Here is a 17095-nt window from a genome sequence, read left to right as displayed (position 1 = left end):
CAATCCTATCCTGTGTGTTAATTATCTGTCGTGTTTTGAATATTTTCCTCGTGTTTCATAAAAAAAAATAATAATAATAAAAAAAATAAAAAAAAGATAAAACACACTTATTAGCCCGTCACTCTCACACGACATACCGCCTCCGGCACACCGGGCGGTAGTAGACGTATTCGAGGCGCGTTTGAACGCCTCATTGAACCCACAGAAGAAGAAGCAGAAGAAGAAGAAGAAGAAGAAGAAGAAGAAGAAGACTACTGAACCCCCCCAGTGCATTCTGGGACGTAAAGTGAACCACAATGGCGGTTAAGCAACAAGCACGTCATTCTCTTGCACTGACAAGTTTACTTTTAGCGCTTCTGCTGCAGCCATGGCCAACTTTTGCCGAAGAACTGACGTGGGATCAGAACGGCTACATTTTGTACTGCCCGTGCATGGGTAAATGCATGATTTGTAGCTGACACTTGGATATATTTGTATTCTGTTGTACACTAAAGACCAAAAAAGACTGAAACTATTTCCTTGTCATAAGTGTGAGTTTACTGTCGGGACCTCTGTTGTTGTCCAGGTCGCTTTGGGAACCAGGCAGATCACTTCTTGGGGTCTCTCGCCTTTGCAAAGATGCTGAACCGAACCCTGGCGGTCCCTCCCTGGATAGTGTACCGGCACCACACGCCCCCTTATACCAATGTGAGTAAAGTGAGAAGCTGACACCTGACAGCCTGTCACCGACTGCACATAGTGATTATAATAAGGTGGATTGATTTGACTATTTCATTCAAATCAAAGGGAATTTGTTCAATGTTACAGCAGCCAAGTCACTATACAGTACCAGTCAAAAGTTTGGACACACCTTCTCATTCAACTACTTTGAAGAATCTAAAATATAAAACATATTCTGGTTTGTTGAGCGTTTGTTTGTTTACCACATAATTCCATATGTGTTCCTTCATAGTTTGGATGTTCTTCAATATTAATCTACAATGTAGAAAAAAATGAAAAAATAAAGAAAAACCATTGAATGAGAAGGTGTGTCCAAACTTTTGACTGGTACTGTACATCAGGGGGAAAAAAAGGAAAAGGACCTGGATGTGAAGCAAATACTATAGGAAAAATATATTGACTGTAATTTAAATCATGAATTGGAATAAAACAAAAAAACTCAGAATTGAGTCTAAAGTTGAGCTGCAACGATCATTCCCATAATTGATTAGTCGATGTACAGGAAAATAATAGCCAACTACAGTACCAGTCAAAAGTTTGGACACACCTTCTCATTCAACTACTTTGAAGAATCTAAAATATAAAACATATTCTTATTCATATTCATTCATTCATTCACACATATTTTTTTTTTTTTTTTTTTTTATGAAACACGAGGAAAATATTCAAAACACGACAGATAATTAACACACAGGATAGGATTGTAACAACTTAAAGACAGGCTACATTTATATGTTCACACCTTCTCATTCAATGGTTTTTCTTTATTTTTATTTTTTATTTTTTTTCTACATTGTAGATTAATATTGAAGACATCCAAACTATGAAGGAACACATATGGAATTATGTGGTAAACAAACAAATGCTCAACAAACCAGAATATGTTTTATATTTTAGATTCTTCAAAGTAGTTGAATGAGAAGTTGTGTCCAAACTTTTGACTGGTACTGTATTTTTGAGAATCGATTCATCACTAATGTAAATATTCATGCAAAAGTCGCTTTTTAATATCGCATTAAACAGAATGTCTTCTGGTTTGGCTTCAAACCCATCACCTTGGACTTTTGAGAAACTGGGATGGACGATTAATCGATTAATCTAGAAAAATAATCATCAGATTAATCCATAAGGAAAATAATAGTTTGTTGCACCCCTAGACTAAAGGGACCCAATGCAGTTCATTTCAAGTCAGTCCCACATAGACCTTCCTGCTGCTGGAAATACTCACGAGGGAACAAAAACATTTTCCCTATTCAAAGAGCCCAGACAGGTTAGAAAAGTCAGACAGTATTAAGTGACAGACTAACACATTGTTGGCTCTGGTCTTATCATGTGATACGTTGACAACAACAACAATTTTGAATATAATCCTGAATTGGACCGTGCTGTTTACTCCATTCTATTCCTTTCTGCTCCATTCAGGTCCATGTTCCCTACAGCGAGTTCTTCCAGCTGGAGGCGTTGTCCGCCTTCCACCGGGTGGTCAGTTTGGAGGACTTCATGGAGAAGCTGGCACCCAATCACTGGCCCTCAAGACAGAGGAAAGCCTACTGCTTTGAGACTGCAGCGCAGCGAAGTGTGGACAAGAAATCCTGCCCCATGAAGGTGAGAGAGCCCAGTGGAGACGATTATCTGAGTAGATTATACATTGATTTTCAGATTGTCTGTGCATGTATCATTTCTCTTTCTCTGCAGACTTGAAATAGTGAGTGAATGTGAAAATATAGAAGCATAAAATTAGCTTTAAAAGCAAATGCAATAGGGACTCAGCTCCGTCGTCAACTAGGGACAATGATTCCATGTGAAAAGGGTGAGGGTGAAATGCTGCCCCCTGGTGGCCCCCTAAAACCAAACCTTATAACTGGGACGCTACTGTGACAGTGTCATCGCTCTGATATGGATGGACGTTCTGATTAATTTTCAGGACGGGAACCCGTTTGGTCCGTTCTGGGACTACGTCGGTGTGGACTTTGACGCGTCTGTCTTGTTCGCTGGTATTTCCTTCAGTGCCCAACACCAAACTCAGTGGATGAAGAAGTGAGTACATGTTTAGCAGCCCCACTGTACTGGAGACACATTGAAGATGATCAAAGATAACACAAGACATAATTATTACCGCATCATCGGTTTAATTTTCATAAAGGGATAGTTCGGATTGTTTGAAGTGGGGTTGTTGAGGTTCTTCTCCATAGTCAGTTTATTACTACAGTGGATGGGCAGGTTAGAGAAAACGACAAAACCAGCACAGGAGCAAAGCAATGCACTGCAGCGGATGTAATTCAGACCCCTTAATGAACCATTATCAGTTTAAGTGGAGGCTATGTTTAGAATATTTGCACAGACAGCCCTTTCTGATGGGGAACTGAAGCTGTAATTTATGCTATCTTCAAAGCCACAAAGACTCCGTTGACAAAAAAACTGTACTTTTTGCAGAACAAGACAGTTGCTGCTTGCTGGTCTACAGCTGCCTCAACTTGTTCTATTGTTTGTGCTATTGTGGGACGTTTTTGTTTTAAAGGGTAATGTAATATTTCAGTTTTTTTGACAAAGGACTCTGGTGGCTTTGAAGAGATCATAGATAACGGCTTAAGTGTGAAAAGGCTGACGTCAATGTAAAGCGGTGATAATATTCTAAATCTAGCATACACTTAAACAAATGAAGATTTGTTTTTAACATGTCTAAAGACGTCCACAGCCGTGCATTACTTTGCTCCCGTGCTGTTATTCCTGTCTCTTTCTCCAAACTCCATCTACTGCAGTAATACACTGACTTATGGAAAAGTACCTCATAAAACCCTGCTACATACATCCAAACCATCCCCTTTTAGCAGACAGTTTGTCCTCATGCTTCACCCGGTTTGAACAGGTTCCCTCCCTCGGAGCACCCCGTCCTGGCGATGCCCGGGGCTCCCGCCCAGTTCCCAGTGATTGAGGAACACGTGGGCCTGCAACGCTACGTGGTGTGGTCGGACAGTATGGTGGAGGAGGGAGAGAGGCACATCGCCACCCTGCTGACCAGGCCGTACGTCGGCATTCACTTGAGGATTGGCGTCGACTGGGTGAGATATCTTTGATGATTTATGGGCGAGGCTTCGTAAAAAAAGTCAAAATTCTCTGTCTCGAGCTTCTTTTAAGATGTTTTTTTGTTTTTTTTGGGTGGGGTGGAGGTGTTTCTTACTCCTAATTGACAGCGAACTGAATATCTTTGAGTTGTGGACAAAACAAGACATTTCAGGACGTCATCTTGGGTTGTGGGAAACACTGATCATCATTTCTCATCAGATTTCTTACGTTCAATAGACCAAACGTTATAAATAATTAATCAATAAAATATCCGACAGATGATGCAACATCGTTAATTGCAGCCCTACATCGCATTTCGGTTTTCACCTTGAAATCAGCTCAGTCACTCAGTCCACGCCTGTATCCCTGCACAAAAAAAAAAATCATTACAAGGCTGGTGATATTCTATGTTTTTCTTAATGTGGACAAATCAAATGGAAAAAGTCGAAACCTACAAACGTGTTCGCCGGTCTCTCAAAACTTGCTATGACTTCCCTGCCCCGTCTGTAGCTCGAGGCTCATCGGGTCACCTGACCAATACACAGTTTCATTTGTGGGAAAGTCATTTCCTTAAACAGCTGGTCGCGGTAGTTTTTTAAACGAACGACGCTGAAACAGGAGGAAATGGTTCATTTGTTGGGGACTATCTTTCTGCAACTGATGAATCCACATTTTGTGCATTAGTATGTGTGGCATCAACAGTGTGTGCACAGAGCCAGAAGATACTAAACCCCACTTTGGATATATGAACAATAATTGTTAGCGGGATGAATTCGTAATTCAAAACGTTTGTCTTTTCATGGGATTTGCTGACAAAAAGGAAAGATATGACCAGATTTATCAGTTTAGTCACAATTCAGAGCAAGAAGCTGAACCAGACGGTGACCAGAGAGTCCCACAGCTGCTTGGGGGGACAGAGCAATATGCATGTAGCAATGAGTGTGTTATTACCCCCCGGTGGGGCCACACAGACCTCGTCTCAGCTTCATCTAGTTGCCGTCCCGGTATCTAAGAAGAGGAGAGTCAAAGTCCTGCTTTAATCCAGAAATGGACATGAAGAAAGGATCGCTTAGTGCAACCCGTTGCGTCTCTGGCTGGCCGTTTCATTTACAGCAGAAAATCCTCTCTCGCATTCACTATTCATATTTGTGAATAAATGTTTTTGCCGTATGAATAATGGAAACAGCTGGGTATTAGTAAGCGTTTAAAATACATTTTAGTGACAACTGGAAGTGATTCATAATTTTCTTTTGATCTTAGAGACCCCAGAAATGTAGCTATTGAGGCTTTCAGGGAGGTGGGATGTAAACACAGAGCAGAATAAAGTAGGAGAACTCCAGCCTTTTGGTTAAATGGAGACCAGGCAGATGAGCACACTATCCCGGTTGTGCTTACCAAGCCAGGGTCGTAGAAGGAGAACTGAAAACTGAAGTATGAGAGAGAGCAGGACACCAAGTCTTTATTCCTGTTTATAACCGACTCATATCTACCCTACTTGTCCACCCACCCGTACAGCAAAATGCCTGCAAGATGCTGAAGAGCGGTGAAGCAGGGCCTCACTTCATGGCCTCTCCGCAGTGCGTCGGCTACAACCGCCAGACGGCGTTGCCCCTCACCATGACCATGTGCCTCCCCGACCTGGCGGAGATCCGAAGGGCCGTCAAGCTGTGGGCGAAGAGGACCTCGGCCCGCTCCGTCTACATCGCCACCGACTCGGAATCCCACAGCAGGGAAATTGAAAAGCTCCTCAAGGGCAAGGTGGGTTCGTAGAGCCTCTATGATATCATGAGTAACCTTCCCCTGTTTGTTCCTGTCATAAATGCAACCTGAACTGGCTAGCAACATTTCCGACTGGCTTGCCTGCTGTAGCACAATTTGGAAAACAAGTTATGTCACAATTAGCAAATCTTTTACATAGTTTAAGGATGAATTTGAATAAAAGCTAAAGCCAGAATCCAGCCCATCCTGTAAAGTCAAGGTCAGAAATTAAAATTAAACTGTCAGTAAAGTTTTTTTTTTTTCCCCCACCGAGCATTTTTTAAGAATTGTCAAGAATTGAGACTTCAATCATGTATTTCCCCACCTGGTTGTTCATCTGTTTATGTCATCCTGGCTTTTCAGGTGAAGGTGGTGAGTCTTGATCCAGACTCGGCCCAAATGGACCTGTACATCTTAGGCCGGGCCGACCACTTCATCGGCAACTGCGTCTCCTCCTTCTCCGCTTTCGTGAAGAGAGAGCGGGACGTCCGCGGCCTCCCGTCCTCCTTCTTCGGCATGGACAAGCCCGGGAAATCAAATCCGAAAGAAGAACTCTGAGCACGAGGGGTCACGCAGTCGTCCTCTGGGCGCTAATGCTGGAGCGTAAAAGGCCGTCGCGAGGAGGCGAGGGGGAGCAAAGCGGAGAGCAGAGAATATTCATCAGTGACGTGATGGGTCGTGAAGGCCCATCCTATTATTAGAACGGATTTTAATCGGATTTTAATCTGTAAGAAAGGAGGAAGGGCTTGAGAATTATAAGATTGTGGTTCAGTGGTTTAATGTCTGTGAAATGCTGTGACATGGACGCTTTATTTTTTGTCTGTTCCCCCGCTTGGAAATCCAGTATTGATGGGTTTCCAAGACTTGACGTCCACCTGCTTGTGTTCACTATACTGAAGCCAGTTTTTTTCTTTTATCATTCACCGTCACAGAAACATATTCCTTTCCCATTTCCTTCAGCTGCTGCCATAGTCTGCGGCAGCAACCAATGTTTTGCAATCCCGACATGTAAGCAGGAGCTTCGGTGGACCCCGGTGAACCCTGGGAAAAAAAAACACTGCTGTGCAACGATGTTATGTGTTCTCCCCCCTCGCTCTTTTAGCCCTCTTCTCTTTCTCTCCCCGACCTTTCTATCCCGTCCATGCCTTTTCTCAGCTCGCTCTTAACCTTCCCTTTCTGCCCTCCATTCCAAGGAGAGCACAGTAAACTGATATCCTCCTGTACATACTAATTATAGGGGGGTGGGGGGGAGGAAACCGTCTCTCCACCTCTTAATTTATCAGGACCCCCCCCCCAAAAAAAAAAAAACAGATTGCGTTGGAACCCTGTACTGAATTGTTGTGGGAGAGTATTATTATTCAGTGAATGTGAACACATGTTTCAGGGAGACAGAAAAGGAGTTGATTTGCACAGGCTGAATTGATCAAATGAATGGTGGGGATGTTTGGCAAGCTATTTGCTTCCTCTGTGTGAAAGCAGTGAATGCAATGATTTTGAAGTTGAATGGTTTCTAAAAATGTTTTTCACCAATAAAGTGATGCAACACTACTTTTTAAATAAAAAATAAAAATAAAAAATGCCTGTGTGCCTTCTTGACTGGAAGCTGAGCTGTGAGGACAGTTGAATCAGCTGATCCACTGAGCTATGTTGAGACTCGGTTGCCAGGTTTGCCAGGAATACCTTGCATTTCTATTCTTCATAATACTATGTATTTTTGTCTCGCCACGCTGTTATTCACAGTTTAGGTTGTAAAGTATTTTGCGATTAGCCTTAATTAGTATGCTCACTCAGAAACTCACTATTTCTACGCGTTAATGTGTTTTGCACACGTAACCACTTTACGCGGAGAGGGGGGGGGACACCGTGCGTGAATCTGGCAACTAAGCAACCGGGACCGTTGTGGGGATGAGCAGCGGCTAATGGCTGACTGGGAGTTCTGGATTAGCTAACGTTTGCCACTGGTAGCTAAACCTGTACCTACATGTGTGTGTCAGGTGGACAGCTGTGTTTATGTCTCGTCCACCGTCGATGTGCTGTTTTTATGTTCTTATCGCGATATGTTGCATTGATTCATGCTCCGCTGGCTGCTAGCGTTAGCCAGGTAATGCTAATGCTACCGTGTAGCTTAGGTTACCTAGCTAGTGTTTGCCGTTGCTAGGCCGGTTTTATGGGCTCGTTTGGGCTAACATTAGCCGAGCCGCTACTTTGAAGACTCACGCATGCTGACATCTATATAAAACATGGTTTATCATCATGACACTGCTGGTGTTGTGCCAGTTAATTAGTTTAACGCCAGCTTCACAGGGGTTGTTAGGTTAGCTAGAACAGGGTGTGACCTGAACGCACCGTTAGAAGAGGTTATTCATTGAACCCACTACATGTAACCTAGTCTCAGGCACGTCGTCTGCTTTTTGAATGTAATGTTGTCAATACCAGGGAGGCTGGGAAAGAAGCACAGCTGACAGACTCATTTAAGGCTTAAATGACTCTTCCACTTTGTATGTAAAGATGTTTGTGATGTATTAACCATCAAGGTGTGGAGTCACCATGAACAGTTTCCATTGCAGGTTGTTGCTAATGGTCTGAATGTGTCTTCTCCAACAGCTTCTAATGTGGGCCCTTGTACTGGTGAACTGCTCCTGAAGCTGCACCTAGAAGACAGAGCAGAGCACCACAGAGTGCCGAGCCTCGGGGGGGGTTTGGCAGCAGCTCTGCAACATGTCCAAGAGCAAGAGCGCAGAGACGGTCAAGGTGGTGGTCCGCTGTCGCCCCATGAATGAAAAGGAGCGGGCGGCCAAGTTTGAGAGGGTGGTCGCTGTCGATGTCAAATTGGGCCAAATTATGGTCAGGAACCCCAGGGAGGCCTCGGGCAGTGACCACCCCAAAGTCTTCACCTTTGATTCGGTCTACGACTGGAACTCCAAACAAATAGATTTGTACGATGAAACCTTCAGGCCCCTGGTGGATTCAGTTCTACTTGGGTTCAACGGGACCATTTTTGCCTATGGGCAGACCGGTACAGGGAAAACATACACTATGGAGGGGGTGAGGAATGACACGGAGAGGAGAGGGGTGATCCCTAACTCCTTTGAGCACATCTTCACTCACATTTCCCGCTCCCAGAATCAGCAGTACCTGGTGAGAGCGTCGTATCTAGAAATTTACCAAGAGGAGATCAAAGACTTGCTCTCCAAAGATCAGACGCGTCGCCTGGAGCTCAGGGAGAGGCCCGACACCGGCGTGTATGTTAAGGACCTTTCATCATTTGTCACCAAGAGCGTGCGGGAGATCGAACATGTCATGAACGTGGGCAACCAGAACCGCTCGGTGGGTTCCACGAACATGAACGAGCACAGCTCCCGTTCTCACGCCATCTTTGTCATCACTGTGGAGTGCAGCGAGCTGGGCGTTGACGGGGAGAACCACATCAGGGTCGGCAAACTGAACCTGGTCGATTTAGCCGGTAGTGAACGGCAGACCAAGACTGGTGCTCAGGGGGAGAGGCTTAAAGAAGCCACGAAGATAAATCTGTCCCTTTCGGCCCTCGGGAACGTCATATCAGCTCTGGTGGACGGCAGGAGCAGCCATATCCCCTACCGAGATTCAAAACTCACCCGTTTGCTGCAGGACTCTCTGGGGGGCAACGCTCGCACAGTTATGGTCGCCAACATCGGCCCAGCGTCCTACAACGTGGAGGAGACCTTGACGACGCTGCGCTATTCCAACAGGGCGAAGAACATTAAGAACAAACCCCGCATCAACGAGGACCCCAAGGACGCCCTGCTCAGGGAGTTTCAGGAGGAGATCGCCCGGCTGAAGGAGCAGCTGGAAAAGCGCTCTGGAAAGAAGAAAAAGAGGAAGCAGAGGAGGAGGGCCGGGGAAGGGAGCGATGGTGAGGATCTGGAGGACGGAGAGACGGAGGACGACGAGGAAGAAGGGGAGGACAAGGGGGATTACTGGCGGGAGCAGCAGGAGAAGCTCGAGAAGGAGAGGAAGGCCATCATGGAGGATCACAGTCTGGTGGCTGAGGAGAAAGTGCTGCTGCTTAAAGAGAAAGAGAAGAAAATGGAAGATTTGAAGAAGGAGAGGGAAGCCGGAGAGATGCTTGCAGCCAAAGTGAAGGTAAGCAAATTTTGGTCTGGACTGGGTGTGTTTCTGTACATCCAGAATGCAACAGATTGATTTGAAAGAGAAGGTGTATTACAGGCTCAATTTCAGATTTACTTTTCTCCCCAACGTGACTCAAAGTGGTTCCATCCTTCTCTCTTCCCTTCTTCTCGATCCAGGCGATGGAGAGTAAGCTCCTCGTTGGGGGGAAGAACATTGTGGATCACACCAACGAGCAACAGAGAATGCTGGAGCTGAGGAGGCAGGAAATTGCTGAACAGGTATACCAAACATGTGAAAAAACGAACAGTAACGACAGGAAAGTATTTTTAATGTGTAACGGAATGTAGAAGTCACAGTTTGGTCACGTCCAGACTGCAAGACATCTGTCACCTGACCTAGACACACTTCTTTAGCCGAGCAGATCACAAATTTAGACTGACACCTCTCAGTTCATTTTTGATTTCCAAGGGACGTTATGAAGTGGTTATCAACATGTGCTGAAAATGTGCTTGCTAGCTTTTTATATTTTAACAGGTTAAATTTTCTAATAGTTTAAAAAACAGGGCCACTTTAAAATAGGACAGGCACTAATCATATTAAATGCAGTAAGAGTTATTAGATGAGCCTCATGGGAAATTAAGGAGGGGCACAGTAAGACGCATGAAAGACCAAATATACAACTAGATACATTTTAATCCGTCTCAGAACTGAAAAATCCAGACTTGTGTTAACTCTTCAACAATCAAATCAAGCTAACTCAGTTGTCCACGTACAAAGAACAGGGCCCAGGTCCTGTGTGTCAAGACCGCCTTTTATCAACAGCTGCAGTGGGCTCTGGGGAAGTGATGACCGCGGTTATTTCTTTATCGACCGACCGACACCGCAAATGAGACATCTATAATTATTATTTCTTTGACTGGCTATTTTCCATGTCATTGTCAAATCTGGTATGCGGGTGTTAGGCGTCTAACGTCGCCTCATGTTACTGCGTCACTGATTTTTCCGACACATGAAAGCAGCGTAACTTGAATAATTGACATCTGATTGGCGTCGTTTTGCATTAGAATGAAGCGTGATGTCTGTGAATTTGACTTTGTGCTCCCTGCTTTCCACTTCCTCTTACCTAACTGACTCACAACAACCTCACCTTCAATCTGTGACTGCTGCGTAGCCTCATCATACACACACACACACACACACACACACACACACAAATGTAAGAATTTGCGCCTTTTTCTGTGCGTTTCCAGAAACGGCGAGAGCGGGAGATGCAGCAGCAGATGGAGAGTCGTGACGAAGAGACTCTGGAGCTGAAGGAGACCTACAGCTCTCTTCAGCAGGAGGTCGACATCAAAACCAAGAAGCTGAAAAAGGTAGCGGATGTGACCTCAGACGGTTCCAGCTATTGGCTGTCTCTTTCATGTCCTCCGTCCACTCTGGCACAAGACACACATGAATGTATTCAGAGGACATAAAAACACACTGCGAGCATAAATGTGCAGTTGATCGTTTTTGAAGGCACAGCATGGGTTTGGTTTGTTTTGACAAGCCTACTGTTCAGTACTTGTGAGGCTTTATGTGTCTGCAAGTAAGTAGGTCAGGTGCTGTGTCATTAGGTAATATTAGGAAAGAAGACACTGTTCGCTTTGTTCTTGTCTGTTTGGATAATCCATTACCCCTCATGACATCTCGCGGTTAGTTAACCCTGGTTTGGTCTCTCCTTTCCGCTCCTCTAGCTGTTTGCCAAGCTGCAGGCTGTGAAGGCAGAAATCCACGACATCCAGGAGGCACATATCAACGAGCGCCAGGACCTGGAACAGACCCAGAATGAGCTCACCAGGGACCTCAAACTCAAGTACGCGGCCTGCGTGAGACACTGCGCCATATTCTCTCCATCATAAGCACCGTCTGGATTAGTCTGGATTTTTTTCTTCTTCTTTTAAAGTGTGCTTGTATGAGGTTCTTATACATATTCAGTAGAGCTGGGCGATGAATCTATTTTTTTATTATCAGTTAATTTAAGTGTTTTTTTTTTAATTCAGGGATGCAACACATTTTTTTTCAATAGGTAGCTTTTATTTATTTATTTAGGGAAGTTTGGTGAAAGTTATCAATTTCAAAGTCTCTTGTAGGCCCTGTTTGCTTTTTAAGGAAAAAATAAATCTATTCAAATCGTACATTGGATGTTACAATAGTCAGTGTATTACGTACAGTAGACTTCTGTTAGCATGCCCCCAGTTTAAAGAAACAGACCAGAGTCCCAGCACAGAATCAGCTGAAGTGTAAGCTCTATTTAGAAAAAATGTTCCCGCTTTACCTTGCTGTCAGGCAGCCCTTTCAAATGAGGAGCTAAAGCCGTTCTATCCAACCATCTATGATCCCTTCAAAGCCACAGACTCCTTTGGACAAAAACACTAGTTTACCTGCACAGAACACCGGAGCTGCTGATCCTCTGCTGCCTCAATCCCTTAGTTTGTTTTATTGCGTGACTTTGGTGAGCTACTGTCATATGTATCATGTGGATTGACTTAGTTGCATATTTACTATGTTGTTCATTCTGTACACATGACATCTATCACACTCTTTCTTTTATTCCGGTTATCCCTGTTTAAGGGAGTTACTGTATGTTGTACAGATTGTAAAAAAACAAAAACCTGTGGCAAGTTTTTGATATTGGGCAATACTAATTGAAGTATATTGAACCAACGCCTTGAAAACAGACAAGTCACACAATAAAACAAACAAACTAATCAATGGAGGCAGTGGTAGACCAGCAACTCCTGCGTTCTTAGAGGTAAAATGAGTCTATTTCTCAAAGAAGTCTGCTGGCTTTGAAAAGCGTTTGTTTCCCCCGTCGGAAAGGGCCGTGTGCAGTAAGGTGAAGCAGTGAATGTGTTCTGGATATAGCTGACAATTACACTGTATGGTAGACGTCCTGCTTAAGTGTAATAATAACACGCAGCAGGGCAAATATGTTTTCAGTCTCATCGGAGCGGTTCTGTGTTGCTGTCATGTGCACCGCTCCTGTCTAATTGTACGTTTGTTTGCCTTTTCAGGCATTTGATCATTGAAAACTTCATCCCCTTAGAGGAGAAGAACAAAATAGTCCACAGGGCTTACTTCGACGAGGAGGACGAATACTGGAAGATGAAGCCCATCACACGTCTAGAGGAGTACGTTATTTTTTTATTTATTTTTTACATTTTGCAGCCGGTTAGAAGTGCTCCAACTTGAGCATATAGAAGCTTTTAAAAGAAGATGAAGAGCTTGTATTATCAATGAATATTTCATGGTTTTAAATCAAATATTTATCGGTAAGGTCCAGTAGGATTTTAACAGTGCTTAACATGTATGTTTGTAATGTTAAATAGAATAGATTCAATCCTGCATCGTTTGTCCTATGCTTCGCCCGCTTAAAGACAGGAATATGTAGGTGTGGCCATGGGGACATTGCACATTACATAATTAAGTATAGAAGCCCAATCCGTTCTGCTTGGTCGACATTGACACTAAAGTTTACCCGAATGCTTCGAAAGCGTCCACTGTTGCCATGGTTATCGCTGTACAAATCAGTACTCCAATCCATCGTGCTCCTGTCGGGGGTTGCGTCTGCAACACTGAACAGCTCGCTGTACATTGTCCCTTTACTTTATGAGTTATCATCAGACAAATAGCGCTGTGTTTGTCTGTGTGGGTGGAATGTCCATACGTTGCCCTTGACAACAAAGTTTGTTGTTTACCCCCCTCTCTTTTCAGCTACTCACCATCACAAGCCAGTTGAACTGCTATACTTCCCCGTATGTTGTCTTTATTTGTCAAACGAGGACCTTATTTTATGAGGTCAATAGAGATATATGGGTTTGAATTATTAAATTGAAATACTCTGTACAATGTTTTTTCCTCTAAAATGACAGAACCGTTATGATACATTAGATAACATTTTTTCCACAATGCTGTATTCACTGTCTCATTCTCTGTGTGTGTGTCTTCTTCAGTGACCATCAGATGATGAGCAGGCCTTTGTCCGCGGTCGGCTACAGGAGGCCTCTCAGTCACCACGCTCGCATGGCCATGATGATGAGGCCTGACATGAGATACAAAGTAAGCTGCACGTCCTGCTCACCCTTTACATTGATACATGTCCATATATTCACACATCAAGAGACTTAATACAAAACAAAGTAACGGAGTGTTAAAAGTGTAGGTGTAAGTGAAACAAACACCAAAAAAATCAGTAAATGGATATTCAATCAATAAGGATTAAAAAATGTTTAAGATTCCAGAATGTGTGTAGGTGTCTAGTAGGTAGCCAATAATAACATGCAATATTTTCAATTATCTAAATGAAATATATATATTTTTATCAGGCCGCAACCGCCTGTTCTGGAAAGTAAAGCCAATGCGGAAGTGCCTTAAACATTCAAGCATTCTTTCTAAAGGCCAACAGGGGGCGACGCCTCTGATTGTTAAAGGAAGTCTGATTGTATAGAAGTCTATGAGAAAATGACTCTACTTCTCTCTTGATTTATTCCCTCAGTAAACATTGTAAACATGAGTTTATGGTCTCAATCTCTAGTTTCAAGTCTTCTTCAATACAGCATGATGTTCATTTAGTAAATTATGGTCCATTTAGAGTCAAACAGACCATAAAGCAGAGTATGCTTTAGGGCGGGCTTACTGTGATTGACAGGTCATTACCAGGGCATTGTCCGTGTTTTTGTCTTAGAACTTTAACACTTTCACAGTGTGTTTTCAGTTCATGGTTCAAGTTCATTGTAACATTTTGGTCACCCTTCAAAAATATCTGGTTCAACGTTGGGTTTTACTCGGCTCCACTCTCTAGTGTCACTTCTGGTTGCAAAGGAGGATGGTTCTCGGCTTCTTTACTTTAATTTTTTCATACTTGGTTAATAGTTCATCTCCATAGCTAGCACATCAAAATGTACCAGGATTGACTCGCTTGTTTCTGTTCCCCTCAGGCTGAAAACATTATGATGCTGGACATGGACCTGCCTGCTCGGACCACTAAAGAGTATCAGGAGCCGGTTATCGCACCTAAGGTGGCGGCAGCTCTGGAGAGCGCTCTTAGGGATGAGGATGAGATCCAGGTAGATGCCTCTGGCTTTCACAGCAGCTTGGGATCAACCCTGCCCGCTACCGGCAGCCTCAAGAAACCAAAGTCCGGGTAAGGCAAATTGTCACTGACAGCTGTCAAGACCACAGATTAAGTCAAGTGGCATTTATACTGTGGTTAGGCTGGTGCTTAAATTGGCCCTTTGCTAAGTCCCGCCCCTCGCACACAGACTGGCCAATCAAAGTGTAGCATCAGCTACCTGTCTCTGCTCCATAGGCTCTTTTCAGGCTGGTTTTAAGGGTTTGGACATAGCCATGGTTAAACGTTAAGCTAATGTTAGCAGAGTACGTTAGAACATCATTATCTAGCGTTAGTACTTCAATGCTACGCTAGCTTCTGAATGTATACACATTTTTTTTATGATTGTTACAGTGATTAAAGGCTTACCCGGCTTTACAGGAACAGTGTTGCTAATTAGTATCATTGTCTTCTGTCTGGATCACGAGGAGACGTGGTGATCTGTAGCGTTTAGCTTCTATCGTTATCTTTTTTTAACCTGTTTTCACTGCTGCGTCAGTTTGACATTCTGGATAAATCTTTCAAACGCGTTAGTAAAAAAGATAATTTAGACAATATTTATTCATGAAGTGCGGTTAGTAACAGTGTGGGCTCCTTGGTAGCTTTAACTGCCTGACGGAGTTGCAAAGGGGGGCAGGACTCCAGCGAATGGTCAGTTATGTGCGTTTGGTTAGGAGCAGAGAAAGTTTAAATAAAACCTGTAAATGTGCAGGTTCATAACCTACTGTCAATCCCACAATCCGCCTAATCCTGTTGTCATTGCTTTCTTTAACTCAGTCGACCAAGAACAGGAAAGAAGTCGAGCACCCCCACCTCTCCATTCAGCCCCTCAAGCCCAGGATCCCCGCTTTACCCACAATCCCGCGGCCTGGTGCCCAAGTGACGGCTTCTACAACTGCTACCATAAACCCAACCTCTCTTTTTGCACCTTTCCACTTTGGGACACGACTTTTGAGAGATAAGCGAGTCTCGTTTCGCTTCGTCTGAGTCGTTGCTGTTTTTTTGTCTGGGGACAGAATATTGGATTCTGCAAACAACAGAAAAAAACTTTAAGACTAATGCTGCTTAGTAGGTTTTAACTGTAACCATGCCACTATTGACTGTTGAAGGTGAGTCAGTACATCACCAAGACAGCAGCCACGCATGAAGCCTCACATCACTCTACACTGCTGTTACCTTACTCTACATTTGGCTCAGTGCCACTGATTGACTGTGTTTACTGCTGTTTAAAGGTTTGGAGTCCCCTGTCACACTGATGTTTTTCTTCTTCCCTCCAAAAATGACTATTTGGAACAGAGACGGATGGAGTTTAAATCAGACCGAATGTATTATTCACAATTTAAATAGTTTTGGCCCATAAAGAAGACGAATTAAATGATTTAAAAGTGACATTTAGACCGTGTTCACCAAGTGGGATATTCTTCCCACCAAATGCTGTCTTCATTGGGTCCTCTGCAGTCTGCTGGCTTATTAGACTGAAGCAATTTAAATTGTGTCAATCCACAGTATGCTCAAGTTATATTCTGTGATCCAGTTGTTGTTTCCTGACCTTGAAACAGAACTTGTTACTTTTTTAACATCTGCACAAATCTTTACACCAAACCACCAGTTTTGTTCACCGCTGACTTGTGGTTTCTTCTCTTCTTATTGACCTGTTGCTTAGAGGGATCGCTGTCTTATCTTTCTGCCCTTTTTTGCAAACCCTTCATACAAAAATAACCTCCATTTGTAAAGAAGACTTTTTACAACCTAAAAGGATGAGAGACAATGCAGAAATATAGACGAGACCTCCCAGCATCAAGTTTTATGGCAGGCAATCCCAAACTTTGAACAGCAGGGTATTTATAAGTATGTATGTCTATGTATATGTACATATATATGTATATGTATATATATATGTATGTATGTATATGTGTGTATATATATTTTGACTAGATTATTTATATATATATGTATGTGTGTGTATATATATATATATATATATATATATATATATATATACATACATATATATAAATAATCTAGTCAAAATGCTCTTAATGTATAGAAAACAATGGACTGCAGTTTCCTCAATGCACTTCTTCCTAACTTCCCAGATCTGTGTTGGGAGTTGTAGTCCTCTCTTACTGTGTTGGGGTTGACGTAAAGACACATGAACTAAGCAGCTCGGCTGTATGTGTGTGTATGTGTGTATGTGTGTGTGTGTGTGTGTGTTAGTCAGCGTGTGTTGTGGTTTGTCTGGCTGCATATCTGTGTGTGTCTTTACGCCCGGGTTATTTCAAACTGCGCTGT

At 43.3% G+C, this 17095-nt stretch overlaps 2 protein-coding genes across 3 annotated transcripts; both read left to right on the top strand.

Annotated features, from left to right (window-relative positions):
* Positions 1 to 272: 272 nt before the first annotated feature.
* On the top strand, positions 273 to 7083 carry pofut1 (protein O-fucosyltransferase 1). Its single transcript, XM_054609326.1, has 7 exons — positions 273 to 435; positions 566 to 687; positions 2143 to 2325; positions 2645 to 2757; positions 3587 to 3779; positions 5299 to 5541; positions 5905 to 7083. Exons 1-7 carry the CDS (start codon positions 297 to 299, stop codon positions 6097 to 6099), a joined length of 1188 nt encoding a protein of 395 aa, XP_054465301.1. The 5' UTR covers positions 273 to 296; the 3' UTR covers positions 6100 to 7083.
* A 352-nt stretch (positions 7084 to 7435) lies between these two features.
* On the top strand, positions 7436 to 16635 carry kif3b (kinesin family member 3B). Of its 2 annotated transcripts, XM_054609324.1 has the most exons (9): positions 7436 to 7502; positions 8146 to 9663; positions 9828 to 9929; positions 10902 to 11024; positions 11388 to 11506; positions 12708 to 12824; positions 13647 to 13752; positions 14631 to 14836; positions 15581 to 16635. In XM_054609324.1, exons 2-9 carry the CDS (start codon positions 8260 to 8262, stop codon positions 15684 to 15686), a joined length of 2283 nt encoding a protein of 760 aa, XP_054465299.1. In that variant the 5' UTR covers positions 7436 to 7502; positions 8146 to 8259; the 3' UTR covers positions 15687 to 16635. The 2 variants fall into 2 exon arrangements, with proteins under 2 accessions (XP_054465299.1, XP_054465300.1); XM_054609325.1 differs by lacking the exon at positions 7436 to 7502 and having other exon boundaries at positions 8145 to 9663.
* The last annotated feature ends 460 nt before the right edge of the window (positions 16636 to 17095 follow it).

The sequence above is a fragment of the Anoplopoma fimbria genome, chromosome 12 (genome assembly GCF_027596085.1).
Source record: "Anoplopoma fimbria isolate UVic2021 breed Golden Eagle Sablefish chromosome 12, Afim_UVic_2022, whole genome shotgun sequence".
Classification (NCBI taxonomy): domain Eukaryota; kingdom Metazoa; phylum Chordata; class Actinopteri; order Perciformes; family Anoplopomatidae; genus Anoplopoma; species Anoplopoma fimbria.
This window is presented reverse-complemented; position numbering and strand designations above follow the sequence as displayed.

Bases quoted from the DNA above. Each gene is read 5' to 3' on its own strand.
- pofut1 (XM_054609326.1), top strand. From the start codon at position 297: ATGGCGGTTAAGCAACAAGCACGTCATTCTCTTGCACTGACAAGTTTA. The intron at 2,758-3,586 runs GTGAGTACATGT...CGGTTTGAACAG, and splicing joins CAAACTCAGTGGATGAAGAA to GTTCCCTCCCTCGGAGCACC. The intron at 5,542-5,904 runs GTGGGTTCGTAG...CTGGCTTTTCAG, and splicing joins AAAAGCTCCTCAAGGGCAAG to GTGAAGGTGGTGAGTCTTGA.
- kif3b (XM_054609324.1), top strand. From the start codon at position 8,260: ATGTCCAAGAGCAAGAGCGCAGAGACGGTCAAGGTGGTGGTCCGCTGT. The intron at 9,664-9,827 runs GTAAGCAAATTT...TTCTCGATCCAG, and splicing joins TGCTTGCAGCCAAAGTGAAG to GCGATGGAGAGTAAGCTCCT. The intron at 12,825-13,646 runs GTACGTTATTTT...TGTCTTCTTCAG, and splicing joins CCCATCACACGTCTAGAGGA to TGACCATCAGATGATGAGCA.